At 45.4% G+C, this 16,569-nt stretch overlaps 1 protein-coding gene across 1 annotated transcript in view; it reads right to left on the reverse strand.

Annotated features, from left to right (window-relative positions):
* Nucleotides 1-1,008: 1,008 nt before the first annotated feature.
* The window catches only part of LOC121453587 (desmoglein-2-like), a 30,137-nt gene continuing 14,576 nt past the window's right edge, over nt 1,009-16,569 (reverse strand). Inside the window, exons 10-15 of the mRNA XM_041660459.1 lie at nt 14,175-14,317; nt 13,678-13,905; nt 11,123-11,350; nt 9,430-9,551; nt 6,580-6,924; nt 1,009-4,150 (exon numbers count right to left, since the gene is read on the reverse strand). Of these exons, the coding sequence (XP_041516393.1) occupies nt 3,134-4,150; nt 6,580-6,924; nt 9,430-9,551; nt 11,123-11,350; nt 13,678-13,905; nt 14,175-14,317 (2,083 nt within the window). The 3' untranslated portion in view covers nt 1,009-3,133. The remainder of the gene's footprint in view (nt 4,151-6,579; nt 6,925-9,429; nt 9,552-11,122; nt 11,351-13,677; nt 13,906-14,174; nt 14,318-16,569) is intronic.

The raw sequence follows: 16,569 nt of genomic DNA on the forward strand, positions 1-16,569 counted from the left end.
GGTTCCTTTGAGAGACAAGCTGCATCCTTGGCTTCACTGCAGAAAGGAATCTGGCATGCGCCAGTTTGAAGAAAAGGCAAGTTTATTAAAGGTTTCAAAAAAGATTTATTAATTTTTATGATTATGGGTGTTTTGACTGCATGGATATCTGTGTATCACATGCATGCATGGTGCCTGTGGAGGCCAGAAGAGGCTGTTGGCTCCCATGGAACTAGAGTTACAGAGAGTTGTGAGCCATCACGTGTGCTGGAAACTGCACCCAGGCCCTCTGTAAGAGCAGCCAGTACTCTTAACCACTTAACCCACTTTCCAACTCCTAAAACGGATTTTCACCATAGATGTAAGTGTGGGGGTCAGTAGGAGAGGTGTCCAGGGGAAGAGAAGACACACCCAAGAGTGGTATAGGCTTCTTGAGAGTCACCTTGCCTAGCCCTTGCAACAGTCATACACAGGATTTGAGGTGCGAGAGTCCCCTTGCCTAACCTTTGCAACAGCCGTACACAGGATTTAAGGTTATCTGTCAAGGGTTGCCGAGGAATGTAGAGGTCGTGGCAGGTGGTTCTTGCCATGTGCTCTGCAGGGCTTTAGCTGATGCTCTTACACCTTAGATCCTAAGAATTGCAAGGGAAGCTGAGCTTTCAAAACATCATCTGGGGAAGGAAGATGGCCACACTGAAGGCCACGTGTTCGTGGTTACTCAGGGCTCATCGCTATTTTAACATTCTTATTTGAAAATACCTCACGCAGAAGGAAAACTGTCTCTATGTCATCAACCTTCAAAGCAAACGTTAATTGTTATGGAATTCTTCATTTTCAGTTGACAGAGGCTTTGACTGAACTCTGGAGTGAGGGCTCCTGCCTTTTCCCGGGTCCCCACAATTTCCCCCATCATATTGAGATCATATTAAATAAGGAAATCCAGGAACATCTGCCAAGGCAGCTCTCTTCCCCAGGTAGCAGCACCCCCTGTAATATATGACAGATCAGTAGGGAGACCGGCAGAAGGGCCACTCTGAAGGAAGACAGTCTTTTTATTGAAATATTTTACATGAACACACACGCAAATACAGTCCTCCGAAGGAACAAATGTAAAAACTGACAAACTACCCAACCACCCTTTCAGGAACGAGGAAGACCAACGAGGAAGACCATACATGTGCAGATGAGAAGCGGGGCCCCAAGCCTACCCACAGAAAAAGTTCTAGACTGAGTTTTGGTTTCCTAAGCACATGGACCATAGTTGTAGCTTCACACAGCAGGACGATCCCTGCTGCAGCATGGCGAAATAACAGCAATTACAACGAAAACGAAACGAAACAAAACAAACCCACACGAAGCTTGCTGTGCGGAAAGTAAACAGTTCTAGGTTGCAGAAATCAGTTGGCCTCCACTCCCTAGCAGACCATTTGTAAAAACCCTTCACCAGTCAGTTAGCGGGGTGCATGGTATAAATGTTTTCACAATGGGGCACATGTAAACATTATTTCAAAAATATCTACAAAAGTTTAAGTGGAGAATTTCCATTTTTCTAGCAAAATATTGAGAAATTTGACTGTTTTTAACAGTTTTTTTTGTGGGAAGCATACATATAAATTGTTACTGATATACATAGGTTTTGAAACATGGTTTTTATTTTTTGTTTTGAAACATTGTTTTCAGAAACAATTTTATTTATAAAATACTTTCCACTGATGAGCTGAACAAATCAAATGACTTCTTTAAAGAAACAAGGCAAGGAAGCAGAGTGAAACTGATCCAATAATTCAAGGTTTTTATGGTAAAATATTTACTTCATGTATATCAACTTTAGTTACGTTTAGACGTTGAGTGGTAAAAATCAGAATTTAGAATTGTGAAAACAGAGTCCTTTTGATGTTTGAATAGTTATAAGCAAAGAGTGGTTTGTGGGACTCAGCTTGACCCCCAGACACTGGCTTGGTACCTATGTGAGGCCCTGGGGATGAAGAAGCAGTGAACGCAGGGTGGGACAGGGCCAGCCTCTTGACTACCTGGAATTGTGTAGGTGCAGTGCCTCTGGAGGCCATTAGGGGGCATCAGACCCCCGAGTTGGGATTAGCAGTGGCAGTGAGCCATTGGAGCTGGACGGCAGAGACTAAACCAGTGCTCTCTGCTAGAGTAGTAATGTACTCTTAACCACTGAGCCATCAACCCGGCCTCTAAGTGCATTAAATTGTAATATATAACAAATATATGCTGAGTGTTTTAAAAAGACTATTACCACATTACAGAAAAACTAAGTATGAATTTTATCCTAGATTATTATTGTTTTTTTTTTTTCTTTGAGACAGAGTTTCTCTTTGTAGCTCTGAATGTCCTGGAATTCTTTATATAGACCAGGCTGACCTCAAACTCACAGATACCTCCTGCCTCCTAAATGCTGGGACTAAAAGGCACGTGTCACCACAGGTGGCTGTCCTGGAGTATTTGACTGAATGTGAAATGCTTAATATTTTATGACCTCTGAGAAACAAGGAGAACTATGCAGTCATTTTTTTAAGCTCACAGGACACGTGTACATACATGCCATGTGTAGAGCAAATACACAATATGTATTCTTAGCTTGTCAGCGTTCTAAAGGTCCAACAATTTACACAATTAAAAGGGCATCAAGTTTTTTTTCTGTTTCTGCCTTCTGGCCTCCCATGATACTCAGGGTTCCAGTGTTAAAGAGAACCTGCATCAGAAGTAGAGGCCCAGAGTGGAGATACTCCTCTGGGTAGATGAGCTATTTGGTACCTGTAACCTATGAGGTTTTATAATATAAGGGGTGGGACTGTCCCTGCTGGGTATCAATGCATTGTGCAGAGACCCATCCTTCTAGACTGCATGAACTAGAAACCATGCCTTAATTTGGTAAGTTCCTGGAAGCTAATTTTTCTTGTCTGGTCTGTGAGTATTGCTTGCATAGCGTGCTAAAAGGCACTCAGGGCCCAATATCTTCCCTCCATCCCCTGAGTATCACAGAGTATTTCTGAAATGCAGCCTTTCCAGAGACACTGTGGCCCTAGACACATCCGTGACTTCTTTCAGTGTGTAGGCCTTTGTACGGGGCATGGGGACACACATCCAGCGAAGCCGGTTAAGCTTGGGCCAGACTGCAGCTGGTTTCTGTTTAGGAGTAAGAATGCTGCACGGTGCTGTGCTTGGTGACCCTGGTGGAAGAGGTGGTTACGGTAGAATTGCGATGGCCAGATTCCTCTGAACTATGCAGAGGGCCCAGGCCTCCCACACTGGAAACCACAGTCTTCCTAGCCTTGAGAGAGGTTTCGCTAGGAATCTGGTAACCGGACTGCAGTGTGGAAGCAGGGGTCACTACTCTTTCTGTCACTGTGACGTTCTGTCCTGCTGCCACACTAGGCATTACCAGAGTGGGCTGCATGGCAGGGCTGGGGGCAAGGATGCTCTCCCTTTCACTCACCATGACATACCGCGCATCTTTCAGATGCTGGGTGACCTCGACGGGCTTAGGGACGCTGCCATTGGGCTGGATCAGTCGTTCAGTAACAACGACATTTTCGCCATTGGCATAATGCTGATCTACCAAGGTGGCGGCTGGAGCGTACACCCTCTCTGTCACAATTAGGCTCTGCGGCTGTCTAGGACCCAGGATCACAGTGCTGGGTGGCCCTGTGGCGCCTGTGGCATAGGAAGTTTCTGTCACTATGATGTTACCAGAAGCCACGGGATCAGGAGCTGGTGGCACTACCTTTTGACTCTGCCTGGAAGACACAGAGCTTTCAGTGACAATTTCCTGCATGACTTTCTCTGTGTGTGCTTCGGGCAGAGGTTTCGAGACTTGGAAGCCACGGTCAGAGGAGTATGTGCTCTCTGAGCTGACCGTCATTTGCTCATAGTGTGAGCCCGAAGCTGGCTTCACGCTCGCTTCTTGGACAGGCTTTTGCCTGTGTTCAACGTCCACATCCAAATTGATCTTTCGGCCCAGGCAAACTTCGGCTAGTGTCTTGAATTTAAGCCCCAGGTCGTCTAAGAAGAGATCATCACGTTCTCCTTCGATAAAGCTGCAGCAGCCAATGGAGCCTCGGAGAGAGTCCGTCTCTTCCTGGGAGTAAACGAGGAGGCAGTCTTTGGCCATGTGGAGGTCGTCGTCCTCAGCATAGGAGGCCGCTTTCTAACACGGAAAAAAGAATGGGGCCGGATCATTACCGACACAAATTCATTTAAAAGCAAGGCTTGATGCTCCTGTTTATAAGGCAAAAGCTAAGGAAAATTGAGTCTAATTACAAGAAAACGTAAGAGCAACACAATGAGACATCCTACATCACAGCTGGCCTGTCTTCTCATAAACATCAATACTATGCAAGATGAAAAACCGTCGGGAGCGCAATGCCAGACGGAAAGTGAATAGTATCACGGTAACCCAATTAGACATCACACAGGAAAGCTAATCGCTTTAGAAGACAATTACCATTATTATGGAATTTACCACTGACTAAACTGAGGTGTAAACTGTGTCAATTTCAGTTTCTTAGTTTGTTAGCTGTACTGTGGTAACAGAGACCATGTGTGTGTTTGTAGGTGTGCATATGTGTTTGTAGGTGTGCATATGTGTTTGTGAGAGTGTGAGACAGAGCAGAAAAAACAGGTAGAAAATAAAAGCAAACGGAATTGGCTAAAGCCCATGTAAGCAATGAATAGGCTTGGAAATTTCTGCTATCTTTCAGATATAATGCTATGTATCCCAGGCTGGCCTCAAACTCAGTATGCGGCTGGGTCTTCCTGCCTCTGCCTCCTGCACGCTGCAGTTAGAGATGTGTGTCTCCATATCCAGCCGTTGATTCCTCTGACAATCTTATGAAAGCTTTGAAGTTCTGGCTCCCATCCCTCTTTTGGGGGAGAGACTGGACTTTGAACCTAGAGCTTTAAGCGCTTCCATTGAGCTAAACTTCTAACCCCTGCAATGCTACCAGACCTATTCAAGCACTGTGATACCCAGCGCTCAACCGTGGCCGTTAGATTCAGTCAGTTAACAGTGCTGCTATGTTTCTTGCATCCTTGCCAACTTCCTCTCTACTCTGACAGAATAGGCTCCATCCTGCAACTATAATTGTGGGTTTGTCTATTTCTCCAGGAGTTTTGGCTTGATTTGAAAAAAATCAAGGCTTTCAATTCTTGTTGTAAGGCAAAGACATACTTAGGAGTGGTCGGCTTCTGCATGAATTGACTAGTTTTCGTTTTGAAACAGATTTGGTTCTAGTAATGCATATATTCTGGATGAATTCTGTCTACATGTAACACTTGTTTCCAGTCCTGTTTTCAGTCACTAGTCTCAGGCCATGATCTCTGACCACCATTTTTCATGGAACTTTCTCCATGGTTTCGTTGTGAATTCCCATCAGAATGACATGTTTTATCGTATAAACAGCAAACATGTGGAACTGAAGAGATAGCTCAGTGCTTAAGAGCACTTGCTGATCTTCCAGAGGACACAGGTTTGATTCCCACCACCCACATGACAGCTCACAGCCATATGTTCCTCCAGTTCCTGGGATCTGATACCCTTTTCGTTGCCTGCATGTGGTGCATAGACAGACATGCAGGCAAAGCATCTGTACACACAAAATCAATGAATAAATTAAAACAAACAAACCAAAGAAACAAAACTGTAAGTAGATCTACTAGCCTGCCTGTTTTAGGCTATGTTCTCTGTCCTCCTTCCCGTGTTTAATCCCCCCATGCCTGCTTCCTCATGGAGGTTGTATTTTTTTGACCCAGGGTCACTTATCATAGCCACATGACTTCCTTTGACCAAAGAAATGCAAGTGTAGAAAGGGAGAGAGTCCGAAAGAGCCTGTGATGATTAATCTTCATTATTGACTTGACTGAATGGAGAATCACCTTGCCTACATGCCTCTATGTGTGTCTATGAGGCAGTTTGCAAAGAGGTTTGAATGAGGATGGAAGGCTCACCCACACTAAATGTGGGTGGTGCCATCCATGGGCTGAGTTCCCAAACCAAAGAAAGGAAAGAAGACCGTGAGCCGAGCACCAACCTGCACCTCTGCTTCCTGATGGTGGACATAATTTGACTAACTATCTCATGAGTCCATCACCATGCCTTCCTGGTGATGGTCTGCAGCTAACTTCTCCAGCCACGAGCCCAGCAGAACGCTCCCTCAAGCCCTGTCTGTCAGGTGTTTTATCTTAATGAGACAAGTAGCCACCAGAGCCCACATCTGGTTCTGCCACTGCCGTTTGCCCTGCACCACAGAATGGCAGCTTCCGGGGCTCAATCTGCTTTCTTAGTGTGCATCTTAGAATGATAATGACATGGAACAGAGCAGGAGGAAGTTGACAGTAGAAACAGGGAGAAAAGGCCTTTGTAAGAACTAAGCGGACTATGCAGCCATTTGTGAACGCATTACTTGGTGATCACTGTCTGTCTCAATGGACCCCAGCTCTCGTTCCCATTGCCTGTAAACACAACAAAACAGAGCCCCCAAACTTTCCCACTAATTATACCTCTCACAAAAAAGCTCACCTAGTAACCTAGAATTTCACATTTTTATGTAAATGCTTCCCTCTCCCTTCAGGGCTTACCTCTGTGAAGTAGCTTCTTAAGAATTCCTCATTCATCGCCACAGCAGCTCCTCGAGCCCCACCCATGCCTCCGGAAGCCCCGGTGGCTCTTGTTATCCTTAGTGTTTCATTGGCTGCTATGACTCCTGCTGTCCCCACTTGATGAGTGGCCCCGGCAGTAAGGAGGCTTCTGTGTTCTTCCCATCTTCCATCCATATCGGACATCTCATGCTGTCCTTTGGTAAAGGAAGCTGAGCTACTGCCTTTCACCAGGCTTTCCTTGATCATCGCGCCTCCTGCACCTCCTAGTCCATTTCTCACTGCTGAATTCTCGGCGTGATCCGCCACCAGAAGCGAAGGCACCACCTAGGGGGAAACACGGCTCAGAAATGAATTTGAAGGACAGAGAGTCGGTGTACTTGGTGGAAGATGTGAGCTAAGTGAATGTAAGGCGGGAGAAACTATTTTCTCCTCAGCAAATTAGGAAAACGGGGTGGGACACATCTGTTGGGGTCTTGTGAAGGATTTCTTCTTCCTGCTTCAGAGCTGACTATAACCCATGGAGGACCCAAAGCCCAGATTTCCTTATGTGGTCTTGATTTACTCTTTACCAGAGTCCACCTCCTCCTTGAGGTTGTCTGTGACAGTTAGAACACTCTGAAGCTTCAGCTGGACACATGGCCATTCAAAATAAAGAATCTATTTCCACTGCTACCAGATAGGAGTCTCTCGCCTTCTGATTAAAGAGAATGAAGAAGAAGAAGCAGTATATGCAACTCGTAAAAACTGCCTTCAGGGCAGTTCTTCATGATGTCTCAGCTGCTACTCCAGCGTGAGGACTGGAACTAGTGTCTGGGATGGAACCCATCTGTGGGGCATCTGGAAGGAGGTGGGAGGGGAGCATGTTGAAGTAGCTCCATGGTGCTTGATTCAGGACTGCACGCATTTACTCATTTATGTTTGACACAAAATTTCACTGTATAGTCTAGACTGGTCTTGAACTTGTGACCCTCTGCCACTGCTCTCCCAGGTACCGGGATTATAGGACTGTGTTGCAGCTTGAATATGAAATGAGCCCCATAGACTCATGTGTTTGACCACTTGGTCCTCAGCTTGTGGGATGCTCTGAAACACTGTGGAACTGTTAGGAGATGAAGCGTCAAGAAAGGCAGTGTATCACTGGGTGTGGACCACTTCCTGTGTGCTCTCTGCTTCCTAACTGCAGATGCAATGTCATCAGCCTCTTCACATTCAAGCTACTAAGCCTTCCTTGCTATGCTGAACTGTATCTCTCAAACAGTGAGCCAAATAGGCCTCTACTTCCTTAATTTGCTTTGTTACTGTTGCTACAGTAACAAGGAAAGTAATTGTGGTTTGAAAGAAAATGGTCCCCAAGGGGAGTGGCACTATTAGGAGGTGTGGCTTTGTTGGAGTGGGTGTGGCCTTGTTGGAGGAAATGTGTCATTGTGGAGATGGGCTTTGAGGTCTCATATAAACTCAAGCCACACCCAGTGTCTCAGATCACTTCCTGTTGCCTATAGGTCAAGATGTAGGAACATCAGCTTCTTCTCCAGCACCATGTCTGCCTGCTTTCACCGTATCTCACCATGATGATAATGGACTAAACCTTTGAACAGTAAGCCAGCCCATTAAATGCTTTCCTTTGTAAGAGTTGCCATGGTCATGGTGTCTCTGCACAGCATTAGAAACTCTAACTAACACAGCAATCAACATGGAGAACATCATGTTCTTCCTTGCCAATATTCAGCTTCCTGACACTTGCTGTTGAAACATATATCCTGCAGGAAATGGTACTTGTGGCAGATGAAGAGAGACCCTGGGTGAAGACACATTGGAAGAACAGGGGATCTGACCATCAAGCAATAGGAAAAGGGATTTGGGTCACTTCAAAAGCACCTGTGGGGTTGGGGTCTACCTCTGTCAGCGGACTATGCTGAGAACGGAAGGGGTGCTGAGAGGACCACTTAGTAGCGGGCAGAAGTTCCAAGTCTAAATTCCCACAGGCTCCTGCTCTTGTTCTACATAGCTTGGATCACCTGCTGACTCCTGGTCTGCATTCTCGTTAGCACAGGATATGCCACAGTACAGTCAAAGCCCCTCAAGTCTGCTCTAGTGCACGAGAATACACTATTGCGGGAACCTGCTGTTTAACCGAGGCATGTGCGTGAGATCCAATGACCACTGCTGGATAAGCATGTGCATGCAATTTAACGGCCATTGTTCTGCCCTCTCTGTCACACCAGAACACCAGCACATGCTCCCTGACGTTGAAAGGGAAAGGGCTTTCCCTCTCCAGCAAGCGTGGTCATCTGCTGGGTCTCTCTAATCAGTTCCACTGTGGCCCAGTCTTCCAGACACTGTCACTTCCTAGATGCTAAGGACTTTAAGAGTTGGATGCCAAGCCGGGCGGTGGTGGCGCACACCTTTAATCCCAGCACTCGGGAGGCAGAGGCAGGCGGATCTCTGTGAGTTCGAGGCCAGCCTGGTCTACAAGAGCTAGTTCCAGGACAGGAACCAAAAGCTACAGAGAAACCCTGTCTCGAAAATCAAAAAAAAAAAAAAAAAAAAGAGTTGGATGCCAGTTCTTAACATATATGTTTCGCAATTCAATAACTGTGTCAATCTCTCATGACCAAAAATATTGCAAATACCCTCTAAGTAAGACCCCTTTAAAATCATAAAATAAGGCTGGGCATGGTGGTTCACAGCTGTAATCCCCATACTCGGGAGTCCAAGGCAGGAGGACTGTTTTGAGTTCAAGTCTAGTCTGGGCTACAGAGCGAGATTGTTCGAACGCCCCACATCCTCCCGATGAAATCAGCGAGCGTCGCCACTGTCTGATGAACTGACCTTGTCCTCAGGAGGTGCCCCTTCATTATTCCAAGGGTGCAGCATCTCTATGGTCCCGGGAATGGGGGCGAAGCCTCTGGCGCCCTCTCCACAGTGGCATAAGAGCAGGAAGAACGGCACCACTGTAGAAAGCAAAGCAGAGTCCAGAGTCCATTTTCCAACGAAGGCCATACCGTTGAGCGCTCACACTGGACTTCCTGGAGCCCAGGTGCCACTTACCTGACACTTCATCTTCATGTTTTGTGTTTCTTCACTGTGGTCGAACCTTCCCAACTTTGCTTTGGTTGAATTACACCAAAGCCTGAAGGCAGACAGAGCCCTCTGACTCACAGGTTTTATTCATTAGAGAGAGCCTGTCTCTGGCTAGTGAGCAGAATACTGTGATTGGATGAGATCAGATGTAAATCAGAGGACCAAGGTAAAGACGAAATGTTTTAAGGCTACTGTAGAAATCTTTTTTTGTCAGGCTGCTATCTAAGAGATGTAGCAGAGCGATGGAAAGCAGCCAAGCATGGCGGCACGTGCCTGTGATCTCCCAGTGCTTAGCTGCTTGGGAGCCTGAAACCTTGTCTCTAAAGCTCCATCCAAAACACTTGCACACGCGTGTGCACATGCACACACAAATCCTGGGGGGTGGTAAGAACAGATGAAAACATCAACATGTTCTAACACACCAAAGCTATTGCACTTTACCTCAGAGTGGGGCTGGGTACGAGACCTGACTCTCTGACGCTCCAGTTTGCCTTTCAATTACCTAATACTATTTCCTTTTCTTTGGTTTCTATTTTTGTTTTATTTTCTGTCAAGTGATTATACAACCCAGACAGGCCTTAAACTCAATGTGTAACTGAGAAAGACTCTGAAGTTCTGACACCTCTGTTTCCTCTTCCTAAGTTTTGGGGTCACAAGTGTGCTGTACCACCATGCTCATTTCTATGAAATTTGGAAGTTGAGCCCAGGCATGTTAGGTAAGCGCTCTACCACTGAGCTACACAACCAGCTCCTATAGTAATCAAGTGTCATGGGCTGAGTGACAGGTTAGGCTTCAGAGAAGCTGAGATGGGAAGCCAGGGCGTGGAATCCCTGGGTAAAATATGCACACCCAATTCCATGGTAAGTCAGAACAAGCCACTCACCAGCAAATAGAACCAATGGGCTAGAGCGCCACTGTAAATTGTTGGGTTCTGTGTATTTAACTAGCCATCTACAAGTGTCTTTAACGGGTTCCTCCTCTTTCCATGGAGACAGCCCAGGCTGTTTTAGAGGCTGTCTTAGACGTCGTGTGTGCTCTGCCCAAGTTCAAGTAGACTGGGACTGCAGGCGACCTCAGGCCTTTGGTGGACTTGAGGGCGAGCAGGACTGTCTGGGCTCAGCTTGTTATTGCAAAGACACGCAGAGTACTTAGAAAAGAGTTGACTGTGTCTGAGGCTGGCCAGAGGCAAGCTGAAAAGGCAGGAATGGAGGCAGGGGAGCCTCAGTGACTTGACTGTGCAAAGCATGGTTGGATTGGAATACAAGAGCTTTGTAAAAATAACCTTATATCCACATGGCACATGCACATGGCAAGCTTTTCTGAAGACCTATGGACACTGTTTCTGGTACTGCCCCCCCCCCCCCCCCCCCCCCCCCCCCCCCCCCCCCCCCCGCAGAGCTTATCAAGATGACGTCACTCTGGATGGCTCTGAGGACTTACGCAGCAAGAGGAGCAGGGCCAGGATCATGAGAGCGATTGCGGCGGGCCCCAGGCCAACGTAGTTGTCATACTGGGCTGCTGCGCAGCCACCGCCCTTCAGACACTCACAGACGGTGAGCTGAAGGACCTGCGTCTCGGGGCAGCTGAAGCCCTGGCTGTCGGAAATGAGGACGGGGACCTCACTCCTCCCGAGCTTCCACTCGCCTTGCTGCAGCAGCACACTGGTCCCTGCGAGGGGGAGGCACAAGGGAATGAAAACGAAAATGAAAGAGAGACTAACCCACGGGAAGGGTCTTAGTGTAGCTCCGGGGGTGAGCGTTATCCCTCCCCAGCTCCCCATGGAGTTCATTCCCTGTGCTCATCAAACGTGTCTATAGATTTCAAAAGAAGTTTGGCCAGCAGAGGGGTAGGGTTAGACTCAGCTTTCCTGAGGTTTGTTTTTAACTAACGTGTGTGGCCTAGCAAATGCTGGAACAGCCACAACACTGTCCAGTCAGCAGGAATGCAGCGATGCATGACATGACATTTATATGAGTAAAATTTTCATTCAATGATGTTTATCTTACTGATTATTAAAAAATCAGCTGCCAAAGTAGTTTTCCAGTGTAGCAGAACCTGCACGCTGTCACCCCCAGTTTGGATAATTTTCAGCACAGGCCCATCTTATTTTTATCTCGTTCCACTCTTTTGAGACAATACCTTTTCTGTATATACCTATTGTTCTGTTTCTTTTCTTAAGAAATTTGATAATGGAATTTCACATTATTTTACAGCATTAGAATACAGTAAAAGACATATTAAAAAGGTAAAGAAAGATGTTAACTGATGTGAGATTCCCCTCAGTGTGCTGTGAATATATTTTATTACCATTGGTTAATAAAGAAGCTGCTTTGGGACTATGACAATGCAGAATAGAGCAAGGTGGGAATTCCAAGCAGAGATAGAGGAGAAAAGAAGGCGGAATCAGGAAGATGCCTTGTGGCCACCAAAGGAGACAGAAGCAGGACGGAACCTTACTGGTAGGTCATAGCCACATGGTGATACACAGATGAATAGAAATGGGTTAATTTAAGATGTAAGAGTTAGGTAATAAGAAGCCTAAGTTAATAGACTGAGCAGTGTTTTAATTAATATAATTTCTGTGTGATTATTTTGGGTCTGGGCAGCCAGGAAATGAACAAGCAGCCTCTGCCTACAGTTAGCACCCAACTGTTGAGGCAGGATAATAGCAGAGTTTGAGACCAGCATAGGCTACAGAGTAAGACCCTGTTTCAAAAATCAAGCAAACAGAAATGACAACAATAACAACAACAACAACAACACACACACACAGAAAGAGAGAGAGTGTTGCATTTATTTATTTATTGTGGGTGTGGCTATGCTTGTGTGTTCCAGTACCATGATCAGCATGTGGAGGTTAAAGACGGGTCCTGGGTGTGAACTCAGTGGTTAAGAGCTTGGCATTAAACACCTTCTCCTATTGGGTTACTTTGCTGACATTATTTCTTTGAGACAGGGCCTGCCTAGCGATGTAGATTAGGCTGGTCTGGAACTTGATGTGAGGTCGAGGCTAATCTCAAAACAGTTGTCTTGCTTCCCAAGTGTGAGGGTTGTGAGAACCACTGTACCAGACTTGTGTGTGTATCCAAAAAAAAAAAAAAAAAAATCAAAAAGTAACCTAACAAAACCTTCCTCTGAACTATTTTAAGTAAGTTATAATAACTGATAAGACGGTTGCTGATAATTGCTGTAAATTTTTCTGACATGAACACCGCTTGCTAAACAGTTTTCTGGGTAGAATTTTCCGCATTTGAGACTGTCCCAAGGACACTCAAAAGATCACATCAGCAAGAGAAATAAGCCCAAGATACAGTGACTGTGTCCACAGGCGCCGGGTTAGCATGAGCATCAGACCCTTTGCCAGGTCATGTCCATCACAAACTAGCTTTGTGCCTTTTAACAAGTTCCTACACCTGGGTAAGGCCAGCGTTCTCCACCATCAGGAAATGATGCGACTGAGCAAGGATTAGCTGAGACGGTGTGTGCAGAGGGCCTGGCACACAGTACACGCTCAGTAAACACATTTTTAAAACAGAATTATGAGTTCACTTTGTAAATGTCTGATTGCTGTACATGGCTCCAGTCTCCCCATCTTATGAGACAAAAGTGCTTGAGCTGAAATACTACTGTAGGCTGAGAGCCTCATTTCATAAGCCCCTTGAGAACTACATTGGGGATTACAGTGGAAGTACAATTTGAGAGAAGAAACATGGCCTACATTATTATTGTGACTATTATTTTTGGTATAGGGTCTCACTGTGTAGCTCTGGCTGGGTTGAACTCCTGATGGAGACTAAGCCGGCCTTGAACTCACAGACATCTGGTTGTTCTACCTCCCAAGTGCTGTGACTAAAGGTGTCACCATGCCTGGTCAGAAAGCATGGGAATTATACTAGAAGTAAAATTTGAGAGAAGAAACAGCCTATGTTATAAACAGCTTCGTTATCTACCATGCTTACTGCTTAGATTTTGATGTAGATCAATCATTTACGTACCTTCTTGGTGTACTATTTTCCACTGCTCTGCTGTTCCAGGCGGCTGGTCGAGGATGGAGAACGTGAACGGCCCGCTGTTCTGGGGTCCATCCAGATCCTTTGCGGTGACATTCACGTAAGGGGCATCCTTGCAGATACTCTGCACTGGTTCCACCAGCGTGGGGCAATTGTCATTGCTGTCTTCAACGGTGATAACAACAGTGCCAGTGATGGTTTTTTGAGGATGATCTTGAAAATAAACAGGAGAGTGTTCAGACTTCTGAGTCTATGGCTGAACACCAGCCAATCAGGTAAGGAGGGCGTGCTAGCTGCTGAGGGCACCTCCCATCTCAACTGGGTCTCAGATTTGAGTCAGTTCTAAGTCACTATGTAAGCAAGAATATGAAGGCATAACCACTGAAGAGATGAGACTTTTATACACAGAACACATGCTTCCTGTGCTGAAAGATAACATCTGAATGCATTTAGTCACACAAAACATCTGTTTAACAACTTACCACTGGATATGGCCACAACCTTTACAGTGTAGGTGCCATTCTGAACATATCTAGATTCAAAATCGGGAATCTTTACAAGCTTAATTTCTGAAGTGGCAGAATCCACGGAGACCCAGTTGTCTATGTCTTCCACTTTCGCAAATCTGTTTCAAAACAAACACCAAGTTCATCCTTAATTCTGGGCACACTGGGACTAACATCCGTACCTCCTTCAACTTAACTACACCCCATTGTGCAGGTACTTGTTATACACACTGGATTTGAATGTCATGTGGTAGTGGAATAGGCTTATGGTATACAGTATACTGGGATGTTGTCAATATTTAAAAATAACTTAAAAAACAGTGGTTGCCTCAACTGGAAGCACCTAAACATTTTGAGCTGCTGTATGTTGTTAGGAATGATGACTTTCAAGTGAACCGGCTAAAAGTGAAGACGACACATTCTAGGTTTCCTCTCTGAAGAGAGGAAAATCAGTGTGAAAAGCCAGCTACAAGGAGGCACAGGAAATATGCTCATATTAAGTTTTCAGAATTGTATACAGCAAGTACAATTGAGTTTAACATAATAAACTACAAACACAAGGCAAACACGAGTCTCTTGGTTCAATGAAATCAATAATTCATTTTCTAGTAAGTAGCTATTTAAGCATATGGGAACAGATGGCTGATCTATAGTAATATTTGTGTACACTATTTGGAAATAACCCACTTGTATGCTTGAACTGCCTTTTATGCCTGCTGTTGTTACTAGTAACTGATTATAGAGGAAGGTATGACCCAGAACTTGGGAGGTGAAGGCAGAAGGATCAGGAGTTGAAGGTTATTCTTGTCTTACATAGTGAGTTCAAGGCCAGCCTGGGCTAATGACACTCTGTCTTAACAAACAAACAACACCTAAAGCTGTAAAACTAAAACTGTGAAAGTAAAATGTAAAAAGCAGATGGCAGCACATTTGGGTTTTCACAGGTACTTCTGAATGCCCGTCAGGAACTTGCCTGCCCCGATTTTCCATGTCCATAGCCATTTCACACTAAGTCATCTAATCCACACGGCACAGGGCGTGTGTTACGTGATGCCATTTAAGGAGCTTTGCAACTGATCCGTGGTGGAACTCAGCATTTGGGCAGGACAAGCAGCTCACATGTTATAACCATAAATCACAGGATGGGTAATCAGTTCAATACCACACTATGACAAAATTAAAGACATGATTCTTTTGCTGTCCTTAGTATATCTTTAAAAGGATTTTATTATTTTAATATTGAATTATGTGTAAGTGTGCTTATCTGCGTGTGGATGTGTGCATGCGCAAGCAGATGCCCTCAGAGGCCAGAAGAGGGGGTCAGAGCCTCCGGAGCTGGTACAGGTGACTGTGAGCCACTGAGTCTCTAGGAACCAATCTGGGTCCTCTACAAAAGCTGCAGGTGCTCTAAGTGCCGAGCCATTTCCAGATCTTCCCGTCTTTATGAAGACTTCAAAAGCAGGAACTACTAATGAGTTAAATGGTTTAACTTAGCTGTGCCTCCCAGAACTTATGAAAACTCACAGGTGCAAGTGGATGGTTAGGTCACTCCTGTTCTAAAGTGCACGCTAAAGAAGGAAGGAAGACTCTTTTGGTAAAGAAGCATATTTTGTTTTCTTCAAAGAATGCACACCCTTTTCATAATAGTCACAGGCCTTGATACAAATAGCAAAAATTTAAAAAATTGTCAATAGTATTAGAACATACAAGCTTCTCAGCAAATGCAGAGAAAAATCACACAGAGTCCTCTAGTCTGGGGACTTGGTTACAGGTGGCCCTGTGGGGCACACAGAGTAGCAGAAGCTAAAAGTAGACCCTTGTGAAAGGGCGAATAAAAGATGCTTACAAAGACGTTAGTGGAAGGCACTTATTAGTACCAATTTGGGGAAGAGTCACCCACTCTATGGCCTATAGATTCCATTAATGGAGACTCAGGAAATATAATCAGACAGCTGGGGAGCCTTCCTGCCACAGCTGGTCCTGTTTTTAGATGTTTTATGAAGCGCCAGCACCCAGGGACACAGGCCTAAGGAAGGTGAGCACCAGAGCGTCTTTGTTATTGAGCAGAAGGTCCCCAAGCCTGTGTGTCTGAGCTGCAGGAGGAAGTCTTCAAACTCAACTACGTAACTTCATAAACAGCAGCTTTGTATAGAGAGATGCACTCTGATAATTTTAAAAGATGTTGGTGTAAGCTATAGAGACAGGGCACAATGAACTTCTGAGCACGGTGACAGCAAATGTATTCTTAGTAATGACCATTGTGACCTCTCCCACCCCCAACACCCAAGTTCCCTGGAAAGATGGTTCAGTGGTCAAGAGTGCTTAGCCATCTTGAAGAGGACCAGGCTTCCATTCCCAGCACCAACCAAGT

Source organism: Microtus oregoni, unplaced genomic scaffold (genome assembly GCF_018167655.1).
Source record: "Microtus oregoni isolate MIOR12 unplaced genomic scaffold, Mior012 000011F_ref0000422, whole genome shotgun sequence".
NCBI classification, from domain to species: Eukaryota; Metazoa; Chordata; class Mammalia; order Rodentia; family Cricetidae; genus Microtus; species Microtus oregoni.